The sequence below is a fragment of the Acipenser ruthenus genome, chromosome 24 (genome assembly GCF_902713425.1).
Source record: "Acipenser ruthenus chromosome 24, fAciRut3.2 maternal haplotype, whole genome shotgun sequence".
Lineage (NCBI taxonomy): Eukaryota > Metazoa > Chordata > Actinopteri > Acipenseriformes > Acipenseridae > Acipenser > Acipenser ruthenus.
In genome coordinates this window covers 14,117,029-14,143,159 of record NC_081212.1, presented here as the reverse complement: position 1 = coordinate 14,143,159, position 26,131 = coordinate 14,117,029, and the positions used below count along the sequence as shown (strand labels likewise).

At 42.0% G+C, this 26,131-nt stretch overlaps 1 protein-coding gene across 6 annotated transcripts in view; it reads left to right on the top strand.

Moving 5' to 3' along the window:
* Window positions 1-26,131, top strand: part of LOC117429103 (CUGBP Elav-like family member 4) — a 252,645-nt gene that overhangs the window by 171,661 nt on the left and 54,853 nt on the right. For all 6 annotated transcript variants that reach the window (XM_058998406.1, XM_058998405.1, XM_034048291.3 and 3 more), the window contains one exon: window positions 19,416-19,544. In XM_058998406.1, coding sequence (XP_058854389.1) covers window positions 19,416-19,544 — 129 coding nt within the window. The remainder of the gene's footprint in view (window positions 1-19,415; window positions 19,545-26,131) is intronic.

The following is a 26,131-nucleotide window of genomic DNA, read 5'->3' as shown; positions in this document are numbered from 1 at the left end:
TCTGCTTCCTCTTCTTTACTGTTTTGTTCTTTGCTTGTTTGATTTTTTCCATTTTGCAATTTGAGCAAAATAATTCATAAATTATGTTGTAATTCTCATACTAAATAGCATTTAATAGTACTATACATGCCACTAGGGCAGCAGTGTGGAGTAGTGGTTAGGGCTCTGGGCTCTGGACCAGAGGGTTGTGGGTTCAATCCCAGTTGGGGAACACTGCTGCTGTACCCTTGAGCAACTGTATAAATGGGTAATTGTATGTAAAAAATAATGTGATATAATGTATAATATGATATCTCGTAACAATTGTAAGTCACTCTGCATAAGAGTGTCTGCTAAGAAATAAATAAATACTAATGAAGCTCAGAGTGTGTGTGTGTTCTTTTTAGATGTTTTTGTGCTATGCTTTATTGGGTTTATAATCCTCTGTGAAATGAAGTCCCCACTTAGATATTAATGAGCGACACAAGTCCCCACTTGGATAGTGCAGAACGGTGCTCACACCGTTTTTTATATTCAGGTTTCAAAATACAAATTTCTTTATCCAATTTGATTATTTATTGGTATACAGAGACATATAATTAAATTAATGTATTTTAAAATGATATGTTATGTAAATATTATAATTTAGATATTAAATATGATATAATATTTATATATTGATATTTAGTATGATAAAAATTAGCAGAGTTAATTAAAATCTTACATAGAACTAATCTCATTGCTATAATTAGTTTAACTGAAACAGTATTGAAACCATTTTTTTATCATTATTTTTTTAATTCACAAATTACCTTTTAAAAATATTTAAATCTCATAATCATTTACAAGCATACTGTAATCTAGAGAAAATAATTATAATTTAGAGTTGTCAATAGTGGATATAAATGAAAATTGATAAGTAGACCCCTAATTATGAATACTGAGAGTTTGGAGTCGCCACTTGGATAGTGCGAAACGATGCTCACACACTGCTGTGTGTGTTTCTGCAATATAAGTACACTATGCAAGTACATTGTAGGTAACTGGTATAATTAGGCTGCTAACTGTGCTTTCAATTTTCTATCGATATAAAACTTCACCAGGCTTTTTATATATAAATACCCCCCACATGATAGTATTGAGCAACACAAGTCCCCACTTGGATAGTACAGAATGATGCTGATTATTATTATTATTATTATTATTATTATTATTATTATTATTATTATTAGCAGTAGTAGTAGTAGTAGTAGAAGTAGTAGTCGTAGTCATAGTAGTAGTCGTATTAGTAGTGTAATAATAGATTAAATAATGCAGCATAAATGTAAAAAGCACTCCAGTTTAAATGACTATGACTAAGTGAAAGATTCAGCATTAACTAGCCTTAACTTATTTTATTGCTGGCATGATTGTTATTGAAACACTTGTGCACAGACAAATTGCTGCATTGCTTAATGTGAGGATTAATAAATAAATAAATAAATAAATAAATACTTCCATTATAGAATTTTACATTATTAATATTATAATTAAACTACATTTACTATGAAAAGCGTCTACCTTAGTATCAAAATCAACATCAAAGGGAGTGTGTGAACCACATGTGTGTGTAAGTCTGGTAAGAAATAAATAATAATAATAATAATAATAATAATAATAATAATAATAATAATGTAAGTCACTGCACTACCACCACCAGCCTACAGGGGCAGCACTGAAAAGTTACACACTTGGGGACCCCACAGGTCCCCGCTTGGTCATTTAAAAAAAACTCCACGGGGGGGGGGGGGGGGGGGGGGTCTAGGCAGGTATAGGCATCATTTTATATTGATTTAAAGGCTTTGCAAAGTGGGGACTACCAAGTCCCCACCTGGTGGATGTGTAACCATGCCAAAGTCCCCACTTAAATTGGTGGACGAGAGCACACACACTCTCTCACACACACACAGAACAATAAGATGTAAGTAACAAACTGTACTTTAATTCAGAGGTGAGAAACATCAATCTTGACAGCATATGCCGGCTCAGCGAAACCCATTAATTTTTAATAGAGCGTGTGCTGAAATGAAAAGGCTTGTCCGATATCAGGCAATTGTCAGATGTCAGTACTGTTTTGATCTCACTGTTTCGATCTTTTTTATTTGCTTTCATAAACCTAGCCATCAACACTCAATTTAAATGTGGACGAGTCTCAAGACTGGCATCTTCCTGCAGCTCATTCCCTCGACTGAGTTACTTCTGCCTTCAGCGGAGAAATGAAACCACTTGGACTAGATGAGGAAATGGGGCCAGTGGGGGGGGGGGGGGGGGGGGGGGGGTTGTGACAGCCTCTTTCGATGTGGAAAGTCTGTATACTAACATAAACTACATTTATATTGGAATCAAACTACTTCTTATTTAAAGATACATTGTATTTACAAATTCAAGGCACAGCCATGGGCTCTGATTTTGCTCCAGACTATGAAAATGTATGTATGGGATATTGGGAAAAGCTGCATCTTAATCACACAGCCTCTAATCCACTCCTACATGATGTTTTGTTTTGGAAAAGATCTGAAACTGATTATTTTTTGTTTAGAGATTATATAAACAATACCAATCCGAATTTACTATGGAATACAGCCAGACTAAGATACATTTTCTAGATTTGTTAATTTCAGTAAATTATGATGGTTTTAGAAGTGACAGGAATATTAAGGATGTGTTAGTTGCTTCTGTGTATAAATCAATACCATCTAATGACAATTCTAAAACAGTGCTGGATGTGGAAGATGTGTTCATTGTTCTAACACGCACAATACCAAATATTCTAATCATCCACACTGGTCATAAATACATGATACAAGGTTTTATCAATTGTAATACACCCCATGTGGTAAATATACTTAAATGTCCCTGTGGCTTCATTTATGTAGGACAAACAAAAATAAATAAAAAAAATATGTATAGCAATACAAAATAACTATGGATTATGTGATAGCAAGACACTATAAAGCCATGAATTATGGTTCTGCCTCAAGTCTTAAATTTATGGGACTCAAAAAATGTTTTTGAGAGAGGTGGTAATTATTATTATTATTATTATTATTATTATTATTATTATTATTATTATTATTATTATATATTTCTTAGCAGACGCCCTTATCCAGGGCGACTTACAATCGTAAGCAAATACATTTCAAGTGTTACAATACAAGTAATACAATCAATCTGCTAATGAGGAGAGAGTCATTCTGGATTTATAGTTTAAAATCTATGGAACCACATGAAACATTACATCTCAATCCATATCTCTAAAAATGTTGAATGTTTTTTTTTTTTTTTTTTTTTTTTTTATAATGAATCTTTGTATGCCACCTTGAATGTTCAGGTGGCCAGGGTTGAGACTCGCGTTCCAGTGTCTTCGAATCTTCAGAATTGAATAACTGTGATTAACTTAACTATGTAATATGATCTGTAACATATAGCAGACTATATGGCTGTATTCTAAAGCGTTTTAATACATCAGTGTTTGAGTTTAATTATTGCATAATTACACTATGTATGGATTAACAATTGATTCTAAAACCAATTCATTAATTGATTCTAAAATCAATTAATGAATGCTATGATAAGTGAAAATTGTCCTCTCTAACTTTAAATAATATCTATGGCTATTATCAAATTAATTATTGGATTGATTGGTGTGTATTATATATGATAAAGCTGTGTTTTTTAAATGGACAATTGCTGCAACACCTGATGGAGACACACTGTGTGTCGAAATGTGTTGTGTTTGTTTTTTGTTTTGTTTTAATAATAATAAAAAGTTTTTTTCTGATGTATAATATTAGCGATCAAGTCTCAAAGAAGAGATATTTGAGCGTGCGACCAGCCTGGTCTCTACGAGTGGCATCGAGCAGAGTATACATGGTTGATTTGTCGTTGCTGTTAACTAATTCTTAACTCTGCAGAGACATTAATATATAAAGTGCCTTATGGTTGGCACATCTTTTTGGAAAAAGCTTTGCTGTGCATGAATGCCTTCATGATTATATATCTATTTATAATCCAGGTCTGGCAGTGGAATGTGAAACAAGTAATGTGATTGGTTGAGCAAGAATCCAGCTGTCCGTATATTGGATGGAATGTCACATATTAAAAATGACTGCACTGCCTCACAGAATTTAAAGTACCGGTAGCCATCTTGTTTGACCAATTACCAGCAAAAAAAAATAGTAAGTTACATGCCAATTTGAATGAAGAACAATTAAATGAACTGGAAGATAGCAAAAACAGAATAAAATACCAAGAAAAGAAATTGCTGTCTTTCAGGACAAAACAAAAAAACTAACTCGAGAGGGAAAAAAAAAATAACCCAGTGTTGTCTCAACTCCGCCCCCTGGTGGATATTTTCAATGGCAATGTGCATTTCAACACAGTATCAAAAATAAAGATGTACCGGTACTTACTTTTGCATGTTTCAATTAAATTAATTTACTCAGCATAATTTAGCGTGTAGTTATAAATGGGGCTACTTTATTGGCGTAAGGATATTTAATAAAAAAAAAAAAATCATGTTTTGCCCGAAACATGATTTATAATTTTTTTTTAATCCACTGTTTAACCTAGATTATAAATGCGATAAGGCCCTTCAGGGTGTCTGTATACATCGAATATACAGACTTCTCAGGGATTCGGGCCTTAGTGCATACCTATACCACGTGGACTTGGCACACAACTTGGGGACTGTGAAGATGATCTCTAGACATTAACACATTACGTTTCTTTCTCAGTAATATCATTTTGTTCTTTGTACTTACACAACCACGGACACTGCTCCCCCATTGTTTTCAATGGAGGTCATCCGTTCTGCTATTACTCAATGAAGCACATGGCTGACAAGATGACACTAATTAATGACACGTGTTCCAAAACCATCCTTAATGAAGAAACGCTTCACAGGGATGCTTGAGCCCTGCTCTCAAAAAACTGTTTCAGTGGAGTGCAAAAATGATAGCAGTCTACCAAAGTCGGTTTGAGGCTTTATTGACTCAGGACTTCCATTGTTACCGTATAACAGTATAGCTACATTGCAGTTCTTGTGCCAGGGCTTTGAAGTGAATCCTAATGTGATATGCACAAAAAGGGTGACAAAAATAACAACTACTGCCCTGGCCGTCCGTTTAGATTTGTGTCACATGACCTGAAACTTTTAAAAAGCCCAGCTCTTTATCCAAGATGACAGAACTTCCAGTTTCTCTTCCACGTCCCCATTCCAGCGTTTCCACGGTGACCTGCAACATCTCTTTAGCTTGACCCCTCACTGAACCTGCTTTGTTTTTTCAAAAGTGGAGCCTCTGCAATTTCTACTGCAGGTTTATTCGAGTAGTACTGAGACACCTCAATTATGTTAGTGGACATTAACTAAACAAATCTATGTGTATGCAATCTAATTTACTGTCCAGTCTGCATTGAGCCTGTTAGATCAGATATGGCAATAACTGCCAGAATCGGATTGGGGAGGGCGGGCATATCAGCCCTAATTGGGTTTTATTTAACTCTCACAAACCTGTGATTCAAAGCAGTTATTGTAGTATGTATGGTAGAGTCACTTCAGTTATAGTGTGTGGATTTTAGTCACTGTAGTTTTTTTATAGATCCAGTCCACACACATTACTATCTAACTCAAACACAGCTGGAGTTGTGATATACTATTGTTAAAAACATAAGGATAATAACGTGAACACATCTGGAAAGCAGAAAACCCCTTTGTATAAGGAAGTGTTCAATTCAAACTTAATATGCATTGATTTTTAAAAATAGAAATATGTCTTTGCTGCAGGCCAAGTATATTGTTATATTAATAAACATGGGATATATAAGAATAATGAGTTCTTATTGATTCAGTTCATATAGTGCCATTGGCACTGATTTGCATTGTAATTGTATTGCCCATCTTATGATGTATAATGGAAAGCCGGTATATATACGGTATGTTATAGCAACAGAATCAGTTAGCAAGCCCTGCTTATAAGATCTAGAGAAGGGGTATTGCAAGTGCAATGAAGTTTCCATTTGTCTGAAAAAGGGAAACCAAAATCAATAGGAAATTAACTTAGTCATTTGAAAGCCATTATTACTCACCGCACTGGAGCAGTTATATGGAAATGATGTTAGACAGCTTAAATAAAGTACCATGGGAGATTTTTTGACAGGGACGCATGTATTATGTTAAAGTGTTACAGTACCCCCTGCAGTGTTTACAAGAAATAAGTCACTTCTCATTGCTGTGCCCATGTTTTCCATATCACAGCAAAGCATTCTTCAACATTATGCTCGCTGTTTTAATATTTTTATTCACACATCACAGGTCATAAATCTAAGAAATCCATTCCTCAACTTTTAATCGAGAGCGGTGACGGCCAAAAGGCAAGCGTTCCAAGAATTTTCAATATGTCAAAACCACGCTTAGATTTTATTATATTAAAACTTGCAGCAACCAGCCGTGAAAACATTTCCAATAACTTCCCATCTTCTAACATACACTTTCTTCTCAACATGCATGCACAGGCGGTGTGTTGCCATAGTAACAAGACCGAGTCAAGGTGAAGTTTGGCTCAGGATCTTAGTGTTCTTGCACCATGCAGGGAGAAAGGCCACAGTTCTTTTTGTCAGTTTTGGATACCTATCAGTACCAATGTCGTACAATAAAAAATCTCTAAAGTGAAACTAGAAAGACAGGAAAGCAACTTGCACTACGCTAGCATAATGCTGTACAATGGCCCAGTTTTCTGTTTACTAAAAAAACAAAAAGTGAGTGTAGGCCGTTAAGCTGATTCACTTGAAGAATATACTTCAGACCCAGCTTGTTAAAATTCCAAGTCTAGTTAAGTGGATCTATGTTATTGAACTATTGTATTACCATGTGGCAGAGCAGGGCTCTGCCCTTAGAAATACTGGCAGGGAAGGAGTTAAATTCTCCTCCCTGCCCAGATTGATTGCTTCAGGTGGGAGCAATCAACGAATTAATTATTCAATTAAGGTATCAGCCACCTGGCATAAAAGGAGGCCTCAGCCTCCCAGTTAGGGAGAGTTCTAGAAGGAGTGTTTTTGTGTGTGCTGTGTGTTTTGTTAGTGTTTGAAAACCAGTGAAGGCAACGCCCAGCCTGGAAACTTTATTTGTAAGTTTTGTTTTGTGTTTATTTTGTGTTTGAAACCTTTTTTGTTTGGCCCTTGTGCCTATTTATTTGATTATTTTTTGTTTAATAAAGATCGTTATTTTGCCCTTTTCACTGTCTCTGAGCCTCAAACCTGTCATCCTTGTCACAGTTGGTGCTCAGAAGTGGGATAACGCCACCTGGAGGCTCAGGGCAGTATTTTTTTTTGTTTGTTTTTTGAATTTTGTGAGTTTTTTTGAAAATAAAAAAAGAGAGAAATGAAGCTGGCCCAGGAGGAGGTGGATGACAACTTGGAGCTGTTTTTAAAAGGGCTCGTGGCAGAGTTGTGCCCCGGCTGTGGGGCATATGGGCACACAGTGGCCATCTGCCCCACCCAGTATGAGGAGGAGGAGGAGCAGCTGCCGCTGCAAACAGAGGGGAGAAGAAGGAGACAGAGAGGAAGGAAGACATGGGAGGAAAAGGAGTGGTGCACCCAGTGCATGCAGTACGGGCACAAGGAGCATCACTGCCCGGAGCTGTTACAGGACACAGACCTGGAGTGGGAGGAGACCGAACGTCCTGCGCCTGAGTGGGAGGAGCCCAAATGTCCAGAGCCCAAGAGGGGGGAGTCGGTGCATTCAGAGCCCAAGAGGGGGAGTCCAGGTATCCGCCACCAGAGGGAGACGAGCTGCTGTTCCCGCCTCCGCCACCAGAGGGAAACAAGCTGCTGTTCCCGCCTCCGCCACCAGAGGGAGTCGGGCTGCCGTTCCCGCCTCCGCCACCAGAGGGAGTCGGGCCGCCGTTCCCGCCTCCGCCACCAGAGGGAGTCGAGCTGCTGTTCCCGCCTCTGCCACCAGAGGGAGACGGGCCGCCGTTCCCGCCTCCGCCACCAGAGGGAGACAAGCTGCTGTTCCCGCCACCGCCACCAGAGGGAGTTGGACCGCCATTCCTGCCTCTGCCACCAGAGGTGCCACCATCGCTGCTCCTGCTGGAGGGTTCAGGTTCCCGGCCAGCATTCGCATGCTGGGAAGGTCTGGGGCCCCCGTTATTGAAGAAAGCTTGGGGAATCCGACATCAACACCTCCCACCACCGCCCACTGAAATAGCCAACCCGAGGGACATAAGGGGACTCTTGGGGGGAGGGCTTGGTTTCAAAAGGGGGGGGGGCGGGAGTTTTTGCCGATTGTGGCCTCCGTACTTTGTAAGTGGAGGGAGGTGTGTGGCAGAGCAGGGCTCTGCCCTTAGAAATACTGGCAGGGAAGGAGTTAAATTCTCCTCCCTGCCCAGATTGATTGCTTCAGGTGGGAGCAATCAACGAATTAATTATGCAATTAAGGTATCAGCCACCTGGCATAAAAGGAGGCCTCAGCCTCCCAGTTAGGGAGAGTTCTAGAAGGAGAAGAGTGTTTTTGTGTGTGCTGTGTGTTTTGTTAGTGTTTGAAAACCAGTGAAGGCAACGCCCAGCCTGGAAACTTTATTTGTAAGTTTTGTTTTGTGTTTATTTTGTGTCTGAAACCTTTTTGTTTGGCCCTTGTGCCTATTTATTTGATAAAACCGTGTAACAATTTTTTATTTATTTTTTGGTTCCTGGGTAGTAAGTGTTATTTCCTAATTGCTTATGCCTCAAAAGTATAGAAAATGGCTATTATTCCCCACAAACTTTGCTTTTGTGACCAGGACAGTGATATTTTGAAATTTACCTATTTTCCAGAACATTCCAGATAGATTCAGTGCTGAGTAAACTTGGAGTAACTTCTAGAGCTTTCTAGAACTTTCCCGTAATATAAATAGTAGTATAAATACAGGGGCCTTAAGCCCACCAGTTCAGTTTAGTTCCAGCTGCCTAAGTGGATACATATCTGCATTTTTCTGAGATGGCATCAAGAGGCTGCAAGCATCCGGCAGACACATTTTGCTATGTCTGCGGCCAATTTATCAAGACAAGAGCAAAAAAGTACTCCGTGGAAGCATCTGCTAAGATGTGTGAGGCCTACAAGGCATATTTCGGCATGCCTGTCGGGGATCAAGACAAACCCTGAGCACCTCATTTCACCTGCGAGCACTGAAAAAAAACTCTGGAAGGTAAGATGGACAATTGTTGCTCGGAATTTTATGTTATAAAATTTTTAAAATTGTAAAAGTTTTTAATTTTAAAATGTTTTACAATTTTCAATGTTATTGAAAAAATATCATATATGAAAAATGTTGCGAGAATCTCTTACACATTAGTCATGGGTGAAATAAATGTACTTTTGTAGGATGGTACAGAGGGGAAAAGAGAGCCATGAAGTTCGCTATCCCAAGAATTTGGCGGGAACCCACTGACCACTCAAGCAACTGCTACTTCTGCATGGTGGACCCTTCCAAACGTCGGACTGGCAAGAATGCACCTGCTATCACGTATCCGGACCTTCCTTCATCCATCGCCCCGGTGCCACACTGCCATGAGCTCCCCGTACCCACTTCTCCGCAGAGAGAGCAGCCGTCTTTAGAAGAGAGCAGCAAGTCAGAGAGTGAGGAAGACGTTGTAGATCCAGATGACAATTTCAGAGGTGGAGCTGAGGAGAGAAACCCATACTACCCCAACCAAAAAGACCTCAACGACTTGATTAGAGATCTTGGTCTCACCAAGTCCAATGCCAAGCATTTGACGTCTAGGCTCAAGCAGTGGAACTTGTTGGATGAAAGTGTGCAAGTCGCAGATCAGAGGAAGCGTCACTAACCTTTTCCAGCTTCTTCACCCGTCAAGATGGGCTCTGCTTCTGCCACAATGTGACCAGTCTGTTCGAGGCAATCGGAATCGCCTGTAACCAGAATGAGTGGCGCCTCTTCATTGACAGCTCATCCAGGAGCCTCAAAGTCATGCTGCTCCATAATGGTAACAAGTACCCGTCTCTTCCCCTGGCTCACTCGGTGCACCTCAAAGTGGATTACAACAGCATCAAGACCTTGCTGGACGCCTTGAAGTATGATGAGTACGGCTGGGAGGTCATAGGAGACTTCAAAATGGTGGCATTCCTGATGGGTCTCCAAGGCGGTTTTACCAAGTTTCCCTGCTATCTTTGCCTTTGGGACAGCAGGGACACCAAGGCACACTACCACAGGCGGGACTGGCCACAGCGGACCGAGTTCTCTGTGGGGAGGAACAACGTCAAGTGGGAGCCACTGGTGGACCCCCGGAAGGTGCTGATGCCACCACTGCACATCAAATTGGGCCTTATGAAACAATTTGTCAAAGCCCTAGATAAGGAGTCGGCAGCCTTCAAGTACCTTCAAGACTTCTTCCCTAAGCTGTCTGAGGCAAAGGTCAAAGCCGGTGTCTTCGTCGGACCACAGATGAAAAAGATCCTGGAGTGCAATGAATTCCCCAAGAAGCTCACTAGTAAGGAGAAAGCGGCTTGGAACAGCTTTGTCGCAGTGGTTCGGGGCTTCCTGGGCAATCACAAGGCCGAAAACTACGTGGAGCTGGTTGAGACTTTGGTGAAGAACTACAGCACAATGGGTTGTAGGATATCCCTCAAAGTCCATATCCTTGATGCTCATCTTGATAAATTCAAGGAGAACATGGGACCGTACTCGGAGGAGCAAGGCGAGCGCTTCCATCAGGATATACTGGACTTTGAACGCCGCTACCAAGGACAGTATAACGAGAACATGATGGGAGACTACATTTGGGGGCTGATTCGTGAAAGTGATTTACAGTATAATCGTAAATCTCGAAAAACTACTCACTTCAAAATCTTTTGTAGTCATTTTTGTATTACTTTAGAATAAATACATGTTAATTTGGATTCATATGTTGTTTTTTTCTGACTTTATGTGAACGAAAAGACACAAATTCGCCCGTTCTCTCATTGGAAATAGGTAAATTTCAAAATATCACTGTCCTGGTCTGTGGCAATGTGCCCTGCCCCTGTGTGCATTTGTGTGTTATATGTTGTATGTTGCGTGCGTGTGTTAATGTTGGTGTATAGAGATTGGTACACGGATTATAAACGGGTCTGTGTTTCACGTGTACTTAATGTAGATTTGTATTTAGGCACGAGGAGGGCACAAATCACTTCACGTGCTGGTTAAATGTAATATGTGAGCACAGGGTTGCACAGAATTAATTCACGTGCTGGGATTCAAGTGAATAATTAATTAGTAATTGAATCCCAGCACAACAGTACATATAGATGCACGTTTCTTTCAGTCGGGGTTGGGTGTTCGAGAGTGGAGAACGGGTGAGAGAGAAGGAGAACGTAAAAGTGAAGTAAAATAATAATCTAGAAGTGTTTGTACTCACCGTGTTTGTTTGTCTCTCCGTGCACCGTTTGTTAAGTGTTTAGTACGTTTTGTTTGTCTATTTATTTTGGCGCAAGTGCCGTGTCCTGTTTTGTGTTTAAAACCTTTTATTTTCTGTTCTGTTTATTAAATGCTGAGCGCAATCACGCGCCCAGCTTCACCAAACCACATCTCTCTGTTTATTTATTTCCTGGCTCTGGTCTGACACCACCCACTCCGGCCGTCTTTGTGACATGGTCACAAAAGCAAAGTTTGTGGGGAATAATAGCCATTTTCTATACTTGAGGCATAAGCAATTAGGAAATAACACTTACTACCCAGGAACAAAAATTGTGTTACTAGTGTTATTTTTTGTTTAATAAAGATCGTTATTTTGCCCTTTTCACTGTCTCTGAGCCTCAAACCTGTCATCCTTGTCACATACCAATTATAAGCTACCTGTTTGTATAGTTAAGCGGTGGTTGCAGCTACATATAAATATATCAGTATTTACATGATTTTGACTGGGTTCACAGGCTTGCCTAGCAATGATAAATACTGCGTTTCCAGGAACCTGTGTGGCTGCAGTCTTACAGATGTGCCTCACCTGGTCACCAGCTGCCACTGCTCAACAGAAAAAGAAAAGAAAAATGAATTTCTGAACCTCATAGTGTGAACCCAGATCCTGCACCCTCCAGTCTCATTTTGAAGGAGACAGCACTTGAAGTTTTGATTGATGTAGTGGTATTTCTTTGAAAAACACCAATCACAGTGTTTTTACATTAAATACCTGATGTATATGTAGTTTAGGTATTTTAGAAATATGTTGTAAATGTGGTAAAACACAAACGTAAGAGCAGAGTGCTCTGTGTTGTGATTTTGAAGGGAGTTTGAGCTGGGCTGGTACTGGCGAGATTCTGTTAGTACTGTCAGGTGCTGCCAGAAGCTGCCAGCAAATCAGGAGCCTCTGACACTCCCTTTAAGAAAACAATAGCCCGAGCACTTGCCTTTGATGCGACTTTGATCAACAAAAAAGTGTTCTTTATTGCAATAACACCATTTGTTAATGAATGTACCGGTATTTAGAAATATTTACATTCATTGAATGGTTTTGGCATATGTGATTGCAGTGTTTCATTATATTTATACACATTAATTATTTTTATACATCAGCCTTTGCAGTAAAGAGCTCATTTAAGATGTATATTTCAACTGTGATTTAGAACATAGCTTCAGTAACTTTAATGCTGCTGGGATAAATAAAGCCATATACAGTAGAATAATAGATTGGCTTCAGTAAGTTACTGAAAAATAATTCCATCTCATGTTTATGTGACGTCATAAACTATGAGACCGTCAGGTCGAGTTTATAATCTGTCACAGAAACCCGAGATGGAATTATTTTCCTTCAAGGGTTTTAGTAAAGCTGCAGATCTCTGGAACATTCACAAAGTAGATAAAACACACCTGCCCAGTGACTGTGCATGGCAGCACTTAGTTACTGTATGGGTTAATTAAATCTATACCCCTGGAGCCAGAGCAAACACCGCCTCGTTTCTGTCAATCTGGAGCGCCTCTCGGGTATGCCTAACGAGGGGAGATAAGCATTAATGAACAAGATGAAAAATTGGCTAATTTGCAGTGCTGGCAGATGAAGCGTGACTAAACGGCCATGTTGAGTTTGGAAAGCGTCCAGTTTGTGAAGGAGATTAATGAAAAGGAGAATTCTTCGTGACTGTCACTATTTCCTCATAGAAGGGAAGCAGATTTCCAGGCTCATCTTTCACTGGTGCACCCCCAGAAGGGGAGCCTTGCTGGGGTTGTGCACGCCACTCGCAGACTGCTCTCCATTCGAACGGCATGGGAGCCCACGCGATAGCAGAGGAATGATCATACACAGGGCTCTTCATTTTCAGTGCACAAAATAATGTGATCATTCAATTAGATATGTATCTTCTTGTTGAACCTTAAAAAGCCTTCGGTTTAATGCATCTACAAATGTTTAATAATGTTCACAATTTTACATGTCTTATCAATAAGTCTCACTTGTACAGGTATTCAGTCCTCCATCAAATGTTCTTCAGCGTTCCTCCTTATTTGTACAATTTTCCAATAAGGACCGAGGGGGTTTCCTGCCTGCCTGTCTGTCTGATTCGCTGCATGTCTGATGAGGCAGGTGCTAGATGTGATTGACACCCCGCTTGTCTGCTCCCTGTCTTAAATGTCTCTGCCTCTGCTACACTTAAAGATCCAGTATCATGGTTTAACCTTTATAGTGTTGGGCATGCCTTATTTTTTTACATATCAACAATTTTACCTTTTGGCTGTTCTCTCACCAAAAATGTAAACAATGCCACCAAGCACGGGGATAGATCAGAGTTGCCCGAAGCATTTTTTAATTCCTAAAAAGTACTGACCGCTATTTCAAGTGATGTGTGAAGACAAGGAACAGCACAGCAAGGTCCAGTACTGGTATTGTTATAGATTAGATGGACATGATACTGGCTCTTTAAGTCAGCTGACAGAAACAATAAATAAACTGAAGCAGCAAAGCCTTTGCCTGTTGTTTCACAGTTAACAGTGTAACATAGCAGGGAGGGGGTTAAAATCCTCCCTGCGTAAGACATGTGCGCAGGCACATTATTGTTAGTTTTGTTAATTATTTTGTTTGGTTTAATTTGGTAATTGTTTTATTGTTTAATTATCCCCTGCACCTGGGTAGTAATTGTAAATTAGGACCAGGTGCAGGGTATAAAAGTAAAGCAGTTAGTTTGCTCAGGGCTGCTGAGTAGAAGGACATGGAAAGGAGTACTCTGTGTCCTAGCAGTCCCAATGTAAGTACTGTGCTGTGTTTAGCTTTGTAAAGCGTGTGTTTTGTTTGTTACTGGTAAACGAGGTATCCGTCCTGTGTTAGGAAGGGCGTTCCTGTATGTTTAGTTAGTGCTCGTATAAGAGCTAGGTGTTTATTTTGTGTTTTATTTTGTTTTTGTTTGTTTTATTAAAAGTGCACGGAAGCGCTGAACCACCTATTTTTGTGTCTGGGTCAATTTTTAAAGGGGCAAGAACCGTGAGTGGTGCGAGGCGGTTCACATATGGTGTCAGAAAGTGTGGGCGCCCCTATGACCCAGAAAATGGATTTTAAAGAATTGATCACAATAATCAATCAGAACACCGCTGCTCAGAAGGAGCAGACGAAGAGCTGGAGAGTGGAGTTAGGGCTGCCGGAGCCGGAGCCTACAGAACTGGAGCTGCTGCTCCAGAAATGGGAGGAGGAGCTGCCGCTGCCAGAGCCCAGAGGGTAGGAGCTGCTGCTGCCAGAGCCCAGAGGGGAGGAGCTGCCGCTGCCGGAGCCCAGAGGGGAGGAGCTGCCGCTGACGGAGCCCAGAGGTGAGGAGCTGTCGCTGCCAGAGCCCAGAGGGGAGGAGCCGCCGCCTTCAGATCCCAGAGGGGGGGAACCACCGTTGCCAGAGTCACCGGTGGAAGTCAAGGGGGAGGACGTGCCGCCACCCCTGCAAGCCAGTCCGGCGTTGCTTTGGGAGGTCCCTTGTCCCGGCAGTGTGGACACCGGTCCGGAATGCCCAGGTCTCCCTCCGCTTGAGCTGGCTACCAGGTCGCAGTACAGCCAGGCACAGTTGCCTGCCTGGTCCCTTGCTCCACTCCTCCTGGAATCCCAGACTTTGCTGCGCAGGAGGAAGACGTCATTGCGCAAAAGGCAGACGTCGCTGGCGCTCCCCCTGCTGGTTGCTCCATTCCCCCTACCTACTGCTCCGCTCCCCCTGAGATTCAAGACGTCGCTGCTCCGGTCCACAGCCACGCTCCTCTGCCTACCAGTCCTGGCTCCCGGTCACCGGCCTGCGCTGTGGTCGCCCTGGACAAGCCGTGGACCAACCCACCCTCAAGCCCGCCCGTGGAACAGGGCGGCAATTGACATTGCTGGACTTGAGGGTGGGTGGTCTTTTAAGGGTGGAGGGAGGTGACCGTCGAATGGGCGGTGTCTTGAAGCAGGGAGGGGATTAAAATCCTCCCTGCGTAAGACATGTGCGCAGGCACATTATTGTTAGTTTTGTTAATTATTTTGTTTGGTTTAATTTGGTAATTGTTTTATTGTTTAATTATCCCCTGCACCTGGGTAGTAATTGTAAATTAGGACCAGGTGCAGGGTATAAAAGTAAAGCAGTTAGTTTGTTCAGGGCTGCTGAGTAGAAGGACATGGAAAGGAGTACTCTGTGTCCTAGCAGTCCCAATGTAAGTACTGTGCTGTGTTTAGCTTTGTAAAGCGTGTGTTTTGTTTGTTACTGGTAAACGGGGTATCCGTCCCGTGTTAGGAAGGGCGTTCCTGTATGTTTAGTTAGTGCTCGTATAAGAGCTAGGTGTTTATTTTGTGTTTTATTTTGTTTTTGTTTGTTTTATTAAAAGTGCGCGTAAGCGCTGAGCCACCTATTTTTGTGTCTGGGTCAATTTTTAAAGGGGCAAGAATCGTGAGTGGTGTCGGCCGGTTCACAACAGGTTTTAATGATGTACAGATGAGCAACAAATGAACTCTCACGTACGTGTAGAGTCGATTCAGTTACTCCGATCTGCTTCAATCCAGGAAGTCGGCAATCTTCCACTGTTTGCTTTTTTCTACCCCCCATCGCATTTTGGCAGACGACCCCAATACAGAAGTGCAATGCAACTAATATTTATAATACATGAGAATAAGACATAGGCAATGAACTGGAAAATAAAGGTCTATATAAACCAAAAAAGAATACATTAATGTGAGATGACTTTGACTCAGCAAGGTGTCTGACCAATTAAATAAAAAAAAAAAAAAAAATGATTGTATCAATGAAATTTAAAGTAACAATATTAGTTTCTGGCACCACGCTTTAGTTTTTAAATTTGGTCTAAAGTCATCTTCCAGTGCAAAGTCACCCTGTCCTACAGTACCTACCTTTGAAATGTGAAACTTGTGCCTTGTGCATTGCTCCTTGCATTGCTCCTTGCATTGCTGACGTACCCACGTTAGGCGGAAACAGACTTTCAGCTTGTCTTTCACCTTGGCTCGGTGCCTAGTTTGTATTGACATGATCCCGTCCACGCACCTGTACAGGGTTTGTTTGAAAAGTGATATTTGTTTTTTATAGAAGCAATGTTTATGTGTGTTAGTTAGCAAGCAGCATGAGTGGTAAAGATGAGGAAACAACTGCCCAGGATATTAGGAAAGGTGAGTACCTGTAGGTATGTGGGAAGTGTGCAGCAGAGTGTTGTGGTTATAAAACACAGCTCGCATGGGAGGAGCCGTCATTGCCTAGAGAAGAATAACACGTGCGGAACTGATAACAAGACACAAATAGTTTGACACTTAAGTTTGACATTTGCATCTTTATAGTTTTCCATTTGCTCATTAACTGAAATCACAAATGACTGCCCGTTTATATCTACGCTGCTGACGAACTTATAGGGCTGCACTGTGTTTCTCGTCCACGATGAGCACAGAACAGTTTTTAAAGCCCAACAAGAGCTGTTAGAGCGAGTAACACGGGCCCAACTGGCTCACCTGATAAAGGCACGACCGTGTGGTGTGCAGCTGGGTGAGTCCTACAGTCAGGGGGCACAGGTTCACATCCTGGCTGTGCCAAGTTGCTGATCTTCGTTGGGGATTCCACAGGGAGCATGGCAGTGGCAATAACATAGTTTATCCTAGCCATGTTATAATGCAGGATATTAGCCAGACCCCTGGAGCTCTTCAATTTTGTACCTATGTTACATTTTATTTGAACTTTGAACAAAATGTGGTGTTTGCTAGTAAAAACAGTGTTGTGCAGCTGTGCTTGGTCTGGAACAAAAAAAAGCTGACTTAGAATGCTACAGCCCTTTGATGAAATTTAAAAAAAAATGGTGTCTGTCAGTGTTATTAAAAAGGTGGATTGAAGGAATGTTCTTAAGTGGCTGAAGAACGTGACTGATGTCCCTGTTTGGGGAAAAACGGAATCCATGGAGCAGGTGATGCAAACCGTGCTGATACTGAGAGTAAAGCATGCTAGAAACTCAAGCAAACCGTGCTGATACTGAGAGTAAAGCACACTAGAAACTCAAACAAACCATGCTGATACTGAGAGTGAAGCACGTTAGAAACTCAAGCAAACCGTGCTGATACTGAGAGTAAAGCACACTAGAAACTCAAACAAACCGTGCTGATACTGAGAGTAAAGCATGCTAGAAACTCAAACAAACCGTGCTGATACTGAGAGTAAAGCATGCTAGAAACTCAAGCAAACCATGCTGATACTGAGAGTAAAGCATGCTAGAAACTCAAACAAACCGTGCTGATACTGAGAGTAAAGCATGCTAGAAACTCAAACAAACCGTGCTGATACTGAGAGTAAAGCACACTAGAAACTCAAGCAAACCATGCTGATACTGAGAGTAAAGCACACTAGAAACTCAAACAAATCATGCTGATACTGAGAGTAAAGCATGCTAGAAACTCAAGCAAACCGTGCTGATACTGAGAGTAAAGCACACTAGAAACTCAAACAAACCATGCTGATACTGAGAGTAAAGCACACTAGAAACTCAAACAAACCGTGCTGATACTGAGAGTAAAGCATGCTAGAAACTCAAGCAAACCATGTTGATACTCAGAGTAAAGCATGCTAGAAACTCAAACAAACCGTGCTGATACTGAGAGTAAAGCACGCTAGAAACTCAAGCAAACCGTGCTGATACTGAGAGTAAAGCACACTAGAAACTCAAACAAACCATGCTGATACTGAGAGTAAAGCACACTAGAAACTCAAACAAACTGTGCTGATACTGAGAGTAAAGCACACTAGAAACTCAAACAAACCATGCTGATACTGAGAGTAAAGCACACTAGAAACTCAAACAAACCATGCTGATACTGAGAGTAAAGCACACTAGAAACTCAAACAAACCATGCTGATACTGAGAGTAAAGCATGCTAGAAACTCAAGCAAACCATGCTGATACTGAGAATAAAGCACACTAGAAACTCAAACAAACCGTGCTGATACTGAGAGTAAAGCATGCTAGAAACTCAAGCAAACCGTGCTGATACTGAGAGTAAAGCATGCTAGAAACTCAAACAAACCATGCTGATACTGAAAGTAAAGCATGCTAGAAACTCAAGCAAACCATGCTGATACTGAGAGTAAAGCACACTAGAAACTCAAACAAACCGTGCTGATACTGAGAGTAAAGCACACTAGAAACTCAAACAAACCATGCTGATACTGAGAGTAAAGCATGCTAGAAACTCAAGCAAACTGTGCTGATACTGAAAGTAAAGCACGCTAGAAACTCAAGCAGTTTGTAATTTAGTATTGTGAGGCTTTAATGAGTAAGTAGGTTAATATGTCATCTGAATTGCTTTCTTTATATTTCACTTATTAGGGTTCTGTAGCTCCAGTATGACGTTATTGTCCTGTGTTCTCTTATTCTCTTTGCCTGGTATTGAGCTGCTCTGAGCTTGCCTGGAGGACCATAATCATAAGTGCCAGCACTGCCTGCTATATATTTATATAGACAGAGTAGAGAGGGCTGGCAGAGCTGAAAGTTCACATTGTCACATAGTTTGAAAGAGGAAGGCTATTCTTTCCTGGTACTTACTGTATGATTCTTCAGACCAGCTGGTCGCAGCTCAAAGCCAGGTAAAGGCAGATTTAGAGAAAGATGTCATTATCTAAACATTCGAGCAACAGAATCCAGAAACACTTATAATTTAAATGACGTTTGAAGCAACTTACTCTTTAAGAGTCTAATATTTATACAAATACCTGCCAAATGTAACTTTAAGAGTGGTTTCTATACATGTGTGTGTATGGGTCTGTGTGTTTGGATGCATCTGTGTGCGTTGTCATGTCTGTGAGTTGCTGTGTGTTCGGGTTCCAGAGCTAAATGAATCTTTTTTTTAAATCAACCACTTCTTTTACGTTAAACAGCACACTCGATTATTCTGGAGGAAGAATTTCCTGTTGCTTTGTGACTTTGTCTCGTAAGATGTGTCTCTGTTGTTTTTTTTAGAAGACAGGAAGCTGTTTGTGGGCATGCTGGGGAAGCAGCAGAGCGAGGAGGACGTGCGGAGACTGTTTGAGGCCTTCGGTCAGATCGAAGAGTGCACCATCCTGAGGGGGCCTGACGGGGCTAGCAAGGGTCAGCAGACACTCTTTACTACCTTATTAAACACTGCCAGCAAGGGTCAGCAGACACTCTTTACCAGCCTTATTAAACACTGCCAGCAAGGGTCAGCAGATACTCTTTACCAGCCTTATTAAACACTGCCAGCAAGGGTCAACAGACACTCTTTACTACCTTATTAAACACTGCCAGCAAGGGTCAACAGACACTCTTTACTACCTTATTAAACACTGCCAGCAAGGGTCAGCAGACACTCTTTACCAGCCTTATTAAACACTGCCAGCAAGGGTCAGCAGACACTCTTTACCAGCCTTATTAAACACTGCCAGCAAGGGTCAGCAGACACTCTTTACCAGCCTTATTAAACACTGCCAGCAAAGGTCAGCAGACACTCTTTACCAGCCTTATTAAACACTGCCAGCAAGGGTCAGCAGACACTCTTTACTGCCTTATTAAACACTGCCAGCAGCACCTTATGATAAATCAGATCACACAGCAGTAAGGGGGAAGTGAAAGCTGGCACAGTGATAAATAACACATTCTGTATGGAAAAGGAAGGTGAACACTGTGGCAATATCTAGGCTTGTTCTTTTTCCAATTGGGGTTCTTCATTGGAAGATGATGGTATCCAGAAGCACCAATAGGAAACGTCAGGTATGAGTGACACCTGTTTCATCTGCTGTGATTTCCCTCCGCGTGGAGATCTCCGTCCAGCCCGGCTAGAAGCAAAGAATACATTGAACATGGTTGCATTAAGCAGGCCCTGCAAATTGATTGTTGTCTTCTTTAAGTATCAATCATAAGACTCATAAGAAAAAGTACAAACAAGAGCAGGCTATTCTGCTATTCAATGCTCATATGGTTGATTTATCTCAAAAGAACTCTTAAAGGATCCCAGTGATCTCTTCTACACTCAGTCCTCAGTCTCCATGTCATTTCCAATTAATCCTCGGGTCCTGGTTTCTGTGCTGCATCGATATCTGTTACCTGCGCCTTTAGTAAAAGAGAAGAATGAATTGCACAGTTGAGTGATTGAAGTATTAACAAAATCACAAAGCTTTGCCAAAATAAAATGTATTTTTCAATATCTTTCTTTTCCTTTTTTTATTTTTTTAAAACTCCCCTACCTTTTCAACCGCTCCCCACCTTCCAATCCTGATCACCCCTCTATCCCACTCCTGATCACCCCTCTACCCCACTCCTGATCACCCCTCTATCCCACTCCTGATCACCCCTCTATCCCACTCCTTTTGACTCCTCTATCCCACTCCTTTACACCCCTCTATCCCAGAGAGAGAGAGAGAGAGAGAGATAGAGAGAGATAGTCCTGAAATACAAGTCTACAGTTATATACAGAACAAAGCCAGTCCCCTTCTTTGGTGCGGTCCAGCCGACACCTGGAGCCGAAGCTGTGTGTGTGAGAACTGGTTTTAGCTGGGTTTGATCGTGGTTCACACCTGTGCTCAAAATCCTCTAAAGTAGAAATTACACTTTGTAAACAAGGGTCACCCTCCCGAGATCAAAGGGGCTCTTTGAACCACAAAAGAACCGGTCTGTAGCCTGATCCCAAGATAAGCAGGCACCTTTTGCTGGGTGAGAGAGCCTCAATGATTTCTCATCTTCTTTACCATTTAAAGGGCTACATAAAAATGAGTATAATTTATATAAAACCTTACAAAATGGATAGAAATGGATAGTTTTACCAGTGCCCTGACACTAATGTCATTATTGCAAAGGCTTATTTCACATGGGGAGGTTCATTAGATATCATAACTGTATCAGGAGCTAAAGAAACCTGGGACTCATTTATCTTCAGCAGTGCTCAGTTCACCTAGTGCATTGCATGCCATGTCAGCAGACGCAGGTCAGAATCTATCAGGAGATCTTTAATACAGTTTGAGGTGTCTCTAATTGAGTGTTGAAATACTTTAAACTCTCTGAGCTGATGTGGAAGATTGGGACTTCATGAATAATGCTGTGGGCTGTCAGTCAAGCTGACTTGCAGTGGACAGTACACCTAGACCTGCAATACACCCACAAACACACAGGCACATGTGACAATAAAATCAAATAAAAACCAATCTAAAAAAGTGTGTTTTCTGTTAATGAAATACGGTTCTAAACAGACGTCTGGCTTCATATATTTATACATTGTGAACAAGGTCCAGTACACCAGTATATGTGATTGTTGATTTAGCACACTGGTGCTTATTAAAGGTTTGTTTCTCTGGTCATTTCTGCTCAGATCATTGATTGACATGCTTACTAACTACCAGCAAAAATGGCTTCTGATAAGACTCCTGAACTCAAGGTTGATTCTGAGCAAGGGAGACGGGGAAGCAGATGAGTGTAAATGAGAAATAGCATACCAGACACAGAACCACTGGGCTCTTTGGGGCACGGAATAAAAGAGTCACTTATTCACATTTTGTTCCTCTGAAAATGAATAACCGTTGTTAATTGTATGTGTAATTTCATTGTCATCATTCATTCAGGATTTCATTTCGAGCAATTTGCAACAAGGTGGCTCTATTATTCTGGAAAGTAAAGCAATGACAGTGTTTGGTGTTCATATAATTGATGTGCAGGGGATGTGCAGAGGGGGGCTGACTGATTTGGGTGGATGTTAAAATGTCAGGCTTGAATCATGGCTGCTGAATGAGGGATCCTTTTTATTCCTGTTTGAATTCCCCATTGTTTCAAGATTTAAATGCATTTTAATAAAAAGTTTCCTTTTCACCACTCTTTCGTATTTTCTTTACTGTGTATAATGTTTATTTGGAGGAAACTACTTTTTACTGTCCCTTTGCTTCAGAGGCTTGCTTATTGCACTACAGGCTTTTGTGTTACATTCCCCAAACAAGTTATTGACATATAGAAATTACAAAAGAAGGGTCCCTGATGAGCTCACCTGGTCAAGGCATGTCCTCATGGTGTGCAGGGTGAGTCATACTGTACAGTCACTTTGAAAGACAGCCAGAGAGAGAATCAGGAGTGAAATAACTGGAAATAAATCACAGAGCAGGGAACAGATGAATCACAAATTACATTTAACAGTGCCATGGGAGGATGCTGTAGATGAGGCGTATGAGAGGAAGAAACTGCGGTATGCTCAACTAGCCACTGAAGCGGAACAGCGAGGATGGAGAGTTCGGGTTTACCCAGTGGAAGTGGGTTGTCGAGGATTTGTGGCACACTCTACAACCCGGTTTCTCAGAGACGTCGGATTCAGTGGCCAAGAGTTGCGTCGCACAGTGAAGAACTTATCTGAAGCAGCAGAGAGGAGCAGCAACTGGCTGTGGTTGAGACGGAAAGATTCTGGCTGGGGACAGGTAAGTAAGCTGGGCTGAGTTGAGTGGGGGACGGAGGGGGGTGATGCTGGGACGCCAGAATCACCGTCGAGCCCTCTTGAGGTGTCGTGGGCTAGTCGACGAAACACTGAGGATGGAAGGTGCCCACTTGAAAACCCCAGAGATGTACCCTACTTAGCTCAATCCAGACGGTTGTCATGCTGATGCGCTGGGGAGGCCGCACTTTGGTTGATCCCCGGAGCCAGCATCGCAGCCGTTGTGTGTGCTGATGCGCCAGGGAGGCAAAATAAGCTGATCCCTGGAGCCAGCATTACACTTCAGCCATTAACACCAGACAGAAGGATATCTACATCATCATATGGAAGGAAACATAAATGGATGGAGACACATATGGATCACATTAGTTTACTGTAAAGCTACGTCTTAGTTGGTGCTTATCTTGGCGAGAGCCGAGTTCAAATCAGCATGAAGTTTTAACATCTACTCTCGTGTAATGGAAATCATGAAGATCTGGATACGTCCAGTGACTGCTGTGAATAGTGCAGCTGGCAACAAGGGAAAGACCTTGTGACAGCCTGGAGAGACAGCTGACAGGAGGAAAGAGACCCCATTGGGGCTGGTAAGGGTTAGCTACCCTTGTCGGCAGTATCCAGCTCTGTGTTTACAGGATGCTGGAGACACCCGCCCAAGGCTTCTAAGAAATTAAAGAGAAAAATACCCCTAGAGTCTGCGAGAGCGGGGGCGGAAGATGACTCAACGTTGGACAACACGGTTAACGACTTAGGAACGGAAACGGATATGAGTATGGAGAGTACTTCACAAAAGACTAGTTCAAGATCTGCAGTTAACAAAGACATGGAACTCCAGGTTTGTGTCTGCGGCTGGAGCAAGGCGACAACGGTCAGGGGTTTGAAGATTCATCAAGGGAGAATGAAATGCTTCAGGGAGAAGGGACAAGGGCCTCGCATTGATCAATACTTCTTACGAAGTCAGTCAAGTCAGTCGAATGAAATCCAGCGACAGGAAGCAAACCACAGTTCGCAGGATATCAGCACCCCTGTCATAGATGTGAGGAGGACTTGCATGGACACAGTTAGTGATGAACCTAATGATCCTTGTGAACCCGGTCAGACAAACCAGCATAAGAGAGAAAAGAACCTCAACGGGCACAAGCCTGGAGTTAAATGGCCAAGAGCTTGTGAGAAAACTGCATGGGACACAGTAAACACAGATCTCTGCGTTGCATTGGAAAGATTAAGTGGAACAGTTGAAAAGAAGCTGGATAAATTTGGGGACATCATCTACGCACATGGAAGTGAGAGGTTTGGAGTTGAAAAAAGGAAGGAAAAAGTACAAACTATTCCTGGAAAGTCTAGACGGCAGCAGGAGATTGAACGCTTAGTTAGAGAAAGGAGACAGCTGAGGAACCAATGGAGAAGAGCAGAACAAAGTCAGAAGGAGGGACTCAATCTCTTACAAAGGGTCATAAAAGATAAGCTTGCAACATTGCGCAGAGCTGAGCGCCTACGGAAACGCTACAAAAAGAAGGAGCGTGCGAGAGCTAACTTTTATAAAGACCCATTCAAATTTGTAAAGAAGTTATTCACCAGTGAGAAGAATGGCACACTAAAAGCATCTAAGGTTGAGCTGGAGAGATATTTGGAGGAAACACATACAGATTCAAAAAGGCAGGAGCCTATGTCAATTCCGTCAGACATCCCACCTATCAATCCACCAGAATACCAAATGGAGGACTGTGCACCTAAGTGGAAAGAAATAGAGCAAGCTGTGAAAAAAGCAAGGGCTTCATCATCTCCAGGGCCTAATGGAGTTCCGTACAGAGTGTACAAGAGTGCTTCAGGAGTTCTACGAATTCTGTGGAAATTGATGAAAGTGGCATGGGAAAAACAGGTTGTACCAAGAGCATGGCGCCGAGCAGGTGGAGTCTTTATACCTAAAGAAAAAGATTCTACAAGCATCAGTCAGTTTCGTCCCATTTCCCTATTAAACGTAGAAGGCAAGATTTTCTTCAGCATTATTGCTCAGAGATTGTCAGCTTACCTATTAAAGAACTGCTTCATTGACACTTCAATACAAAAAGCGGGCATTCCAGGTTTCCCAGGTTGCTTAGAACACATCAATGTGATCTGGCAACAAATTCAATCAGCTAAAAAGGAGAGGAAGGAGCTCCATGTGACATTCCTGGATTTGGCTAATGCATATGGTTCAGTGCCACATGAACTACTTTGGGCAGCATTTGATTTTTTCAGTGTACCGATGACAATAACAAATTTAGTGAAAGCCTATTTTGGAGATTTACAATTCAGTTTTTCAACTTCAGAATTCAGCACTACATGGCAATGCCTAGAGGTTGGAATAATGGCAGGATGCACCATTTCTCCACTGGCTTTTACCATGGCAATGGAAGTAATCATTAGGGCATCAAAATGGGTAGTAGGAGGAGAGCGCTTGGCTTCTGGAATGCGACTACCACCAATTCGAGCATACATGGATGACATGACAACCATGACTACAACAGTAGCCTGCACTAATCGATTATTGGGCAAATTAACCAATAACATTGAATGGGCATGAATGCAATTCAAGCCCACTAAATCAAGGAGCATCTCTATAATTAAAGGCAAAGTAGTAGATAAAACATTCTTCATTAATGGTGAGGCAATACCAACAGTGTCTGAGAAGCCAGTGAAGAGTCTTGGGAGATGGTACGACGGGGATCTAAAGGACACAGTTCGTGTGGGAGAAGTTAGACAACAAGCAGTGGAAGGGTTGAAGAGCATAGACAGCTGCGCTCTACCAGGTAAACTAAAACTCTGGTGATTTCAGTTTGGTCTACTGCCGAGGTTGCTGTGGCCACTGACTGTGTACGAGGTTTCTTTGACAACAGTAGAGAAGCTGGAAGCTTTAATCAGTTCATACATCAGGAAATGGTTGGGAGTTCCACGCTGCCTCAGCAGAGTGGGACTTTATGGTAAAGGAATACTGCAGCTACCAGTCTCTGCTCTAACCGAGGAGTTTAAGTGCGCCAAGGTCAGACTGGAAATGACATTAGTAGAGTCACGCGATAAATGCGTAAGGGAGGCAGCACCTGTGTTGAAAACTGGAAGAAAGTGGGCGGCAAAGAAAGCTGTGGAAGATGCAAAGGCTGCCCTTCGAATTGGTGATATCATGGGGCAAGTTCAGCATGGAAGAGGGGGTCTTGGTTTCAGTTCAACTCCTCCTACACGGCACAAGGCGGCCCCAGCTCAAAGGAGGAAGCTGGTAGTCAAC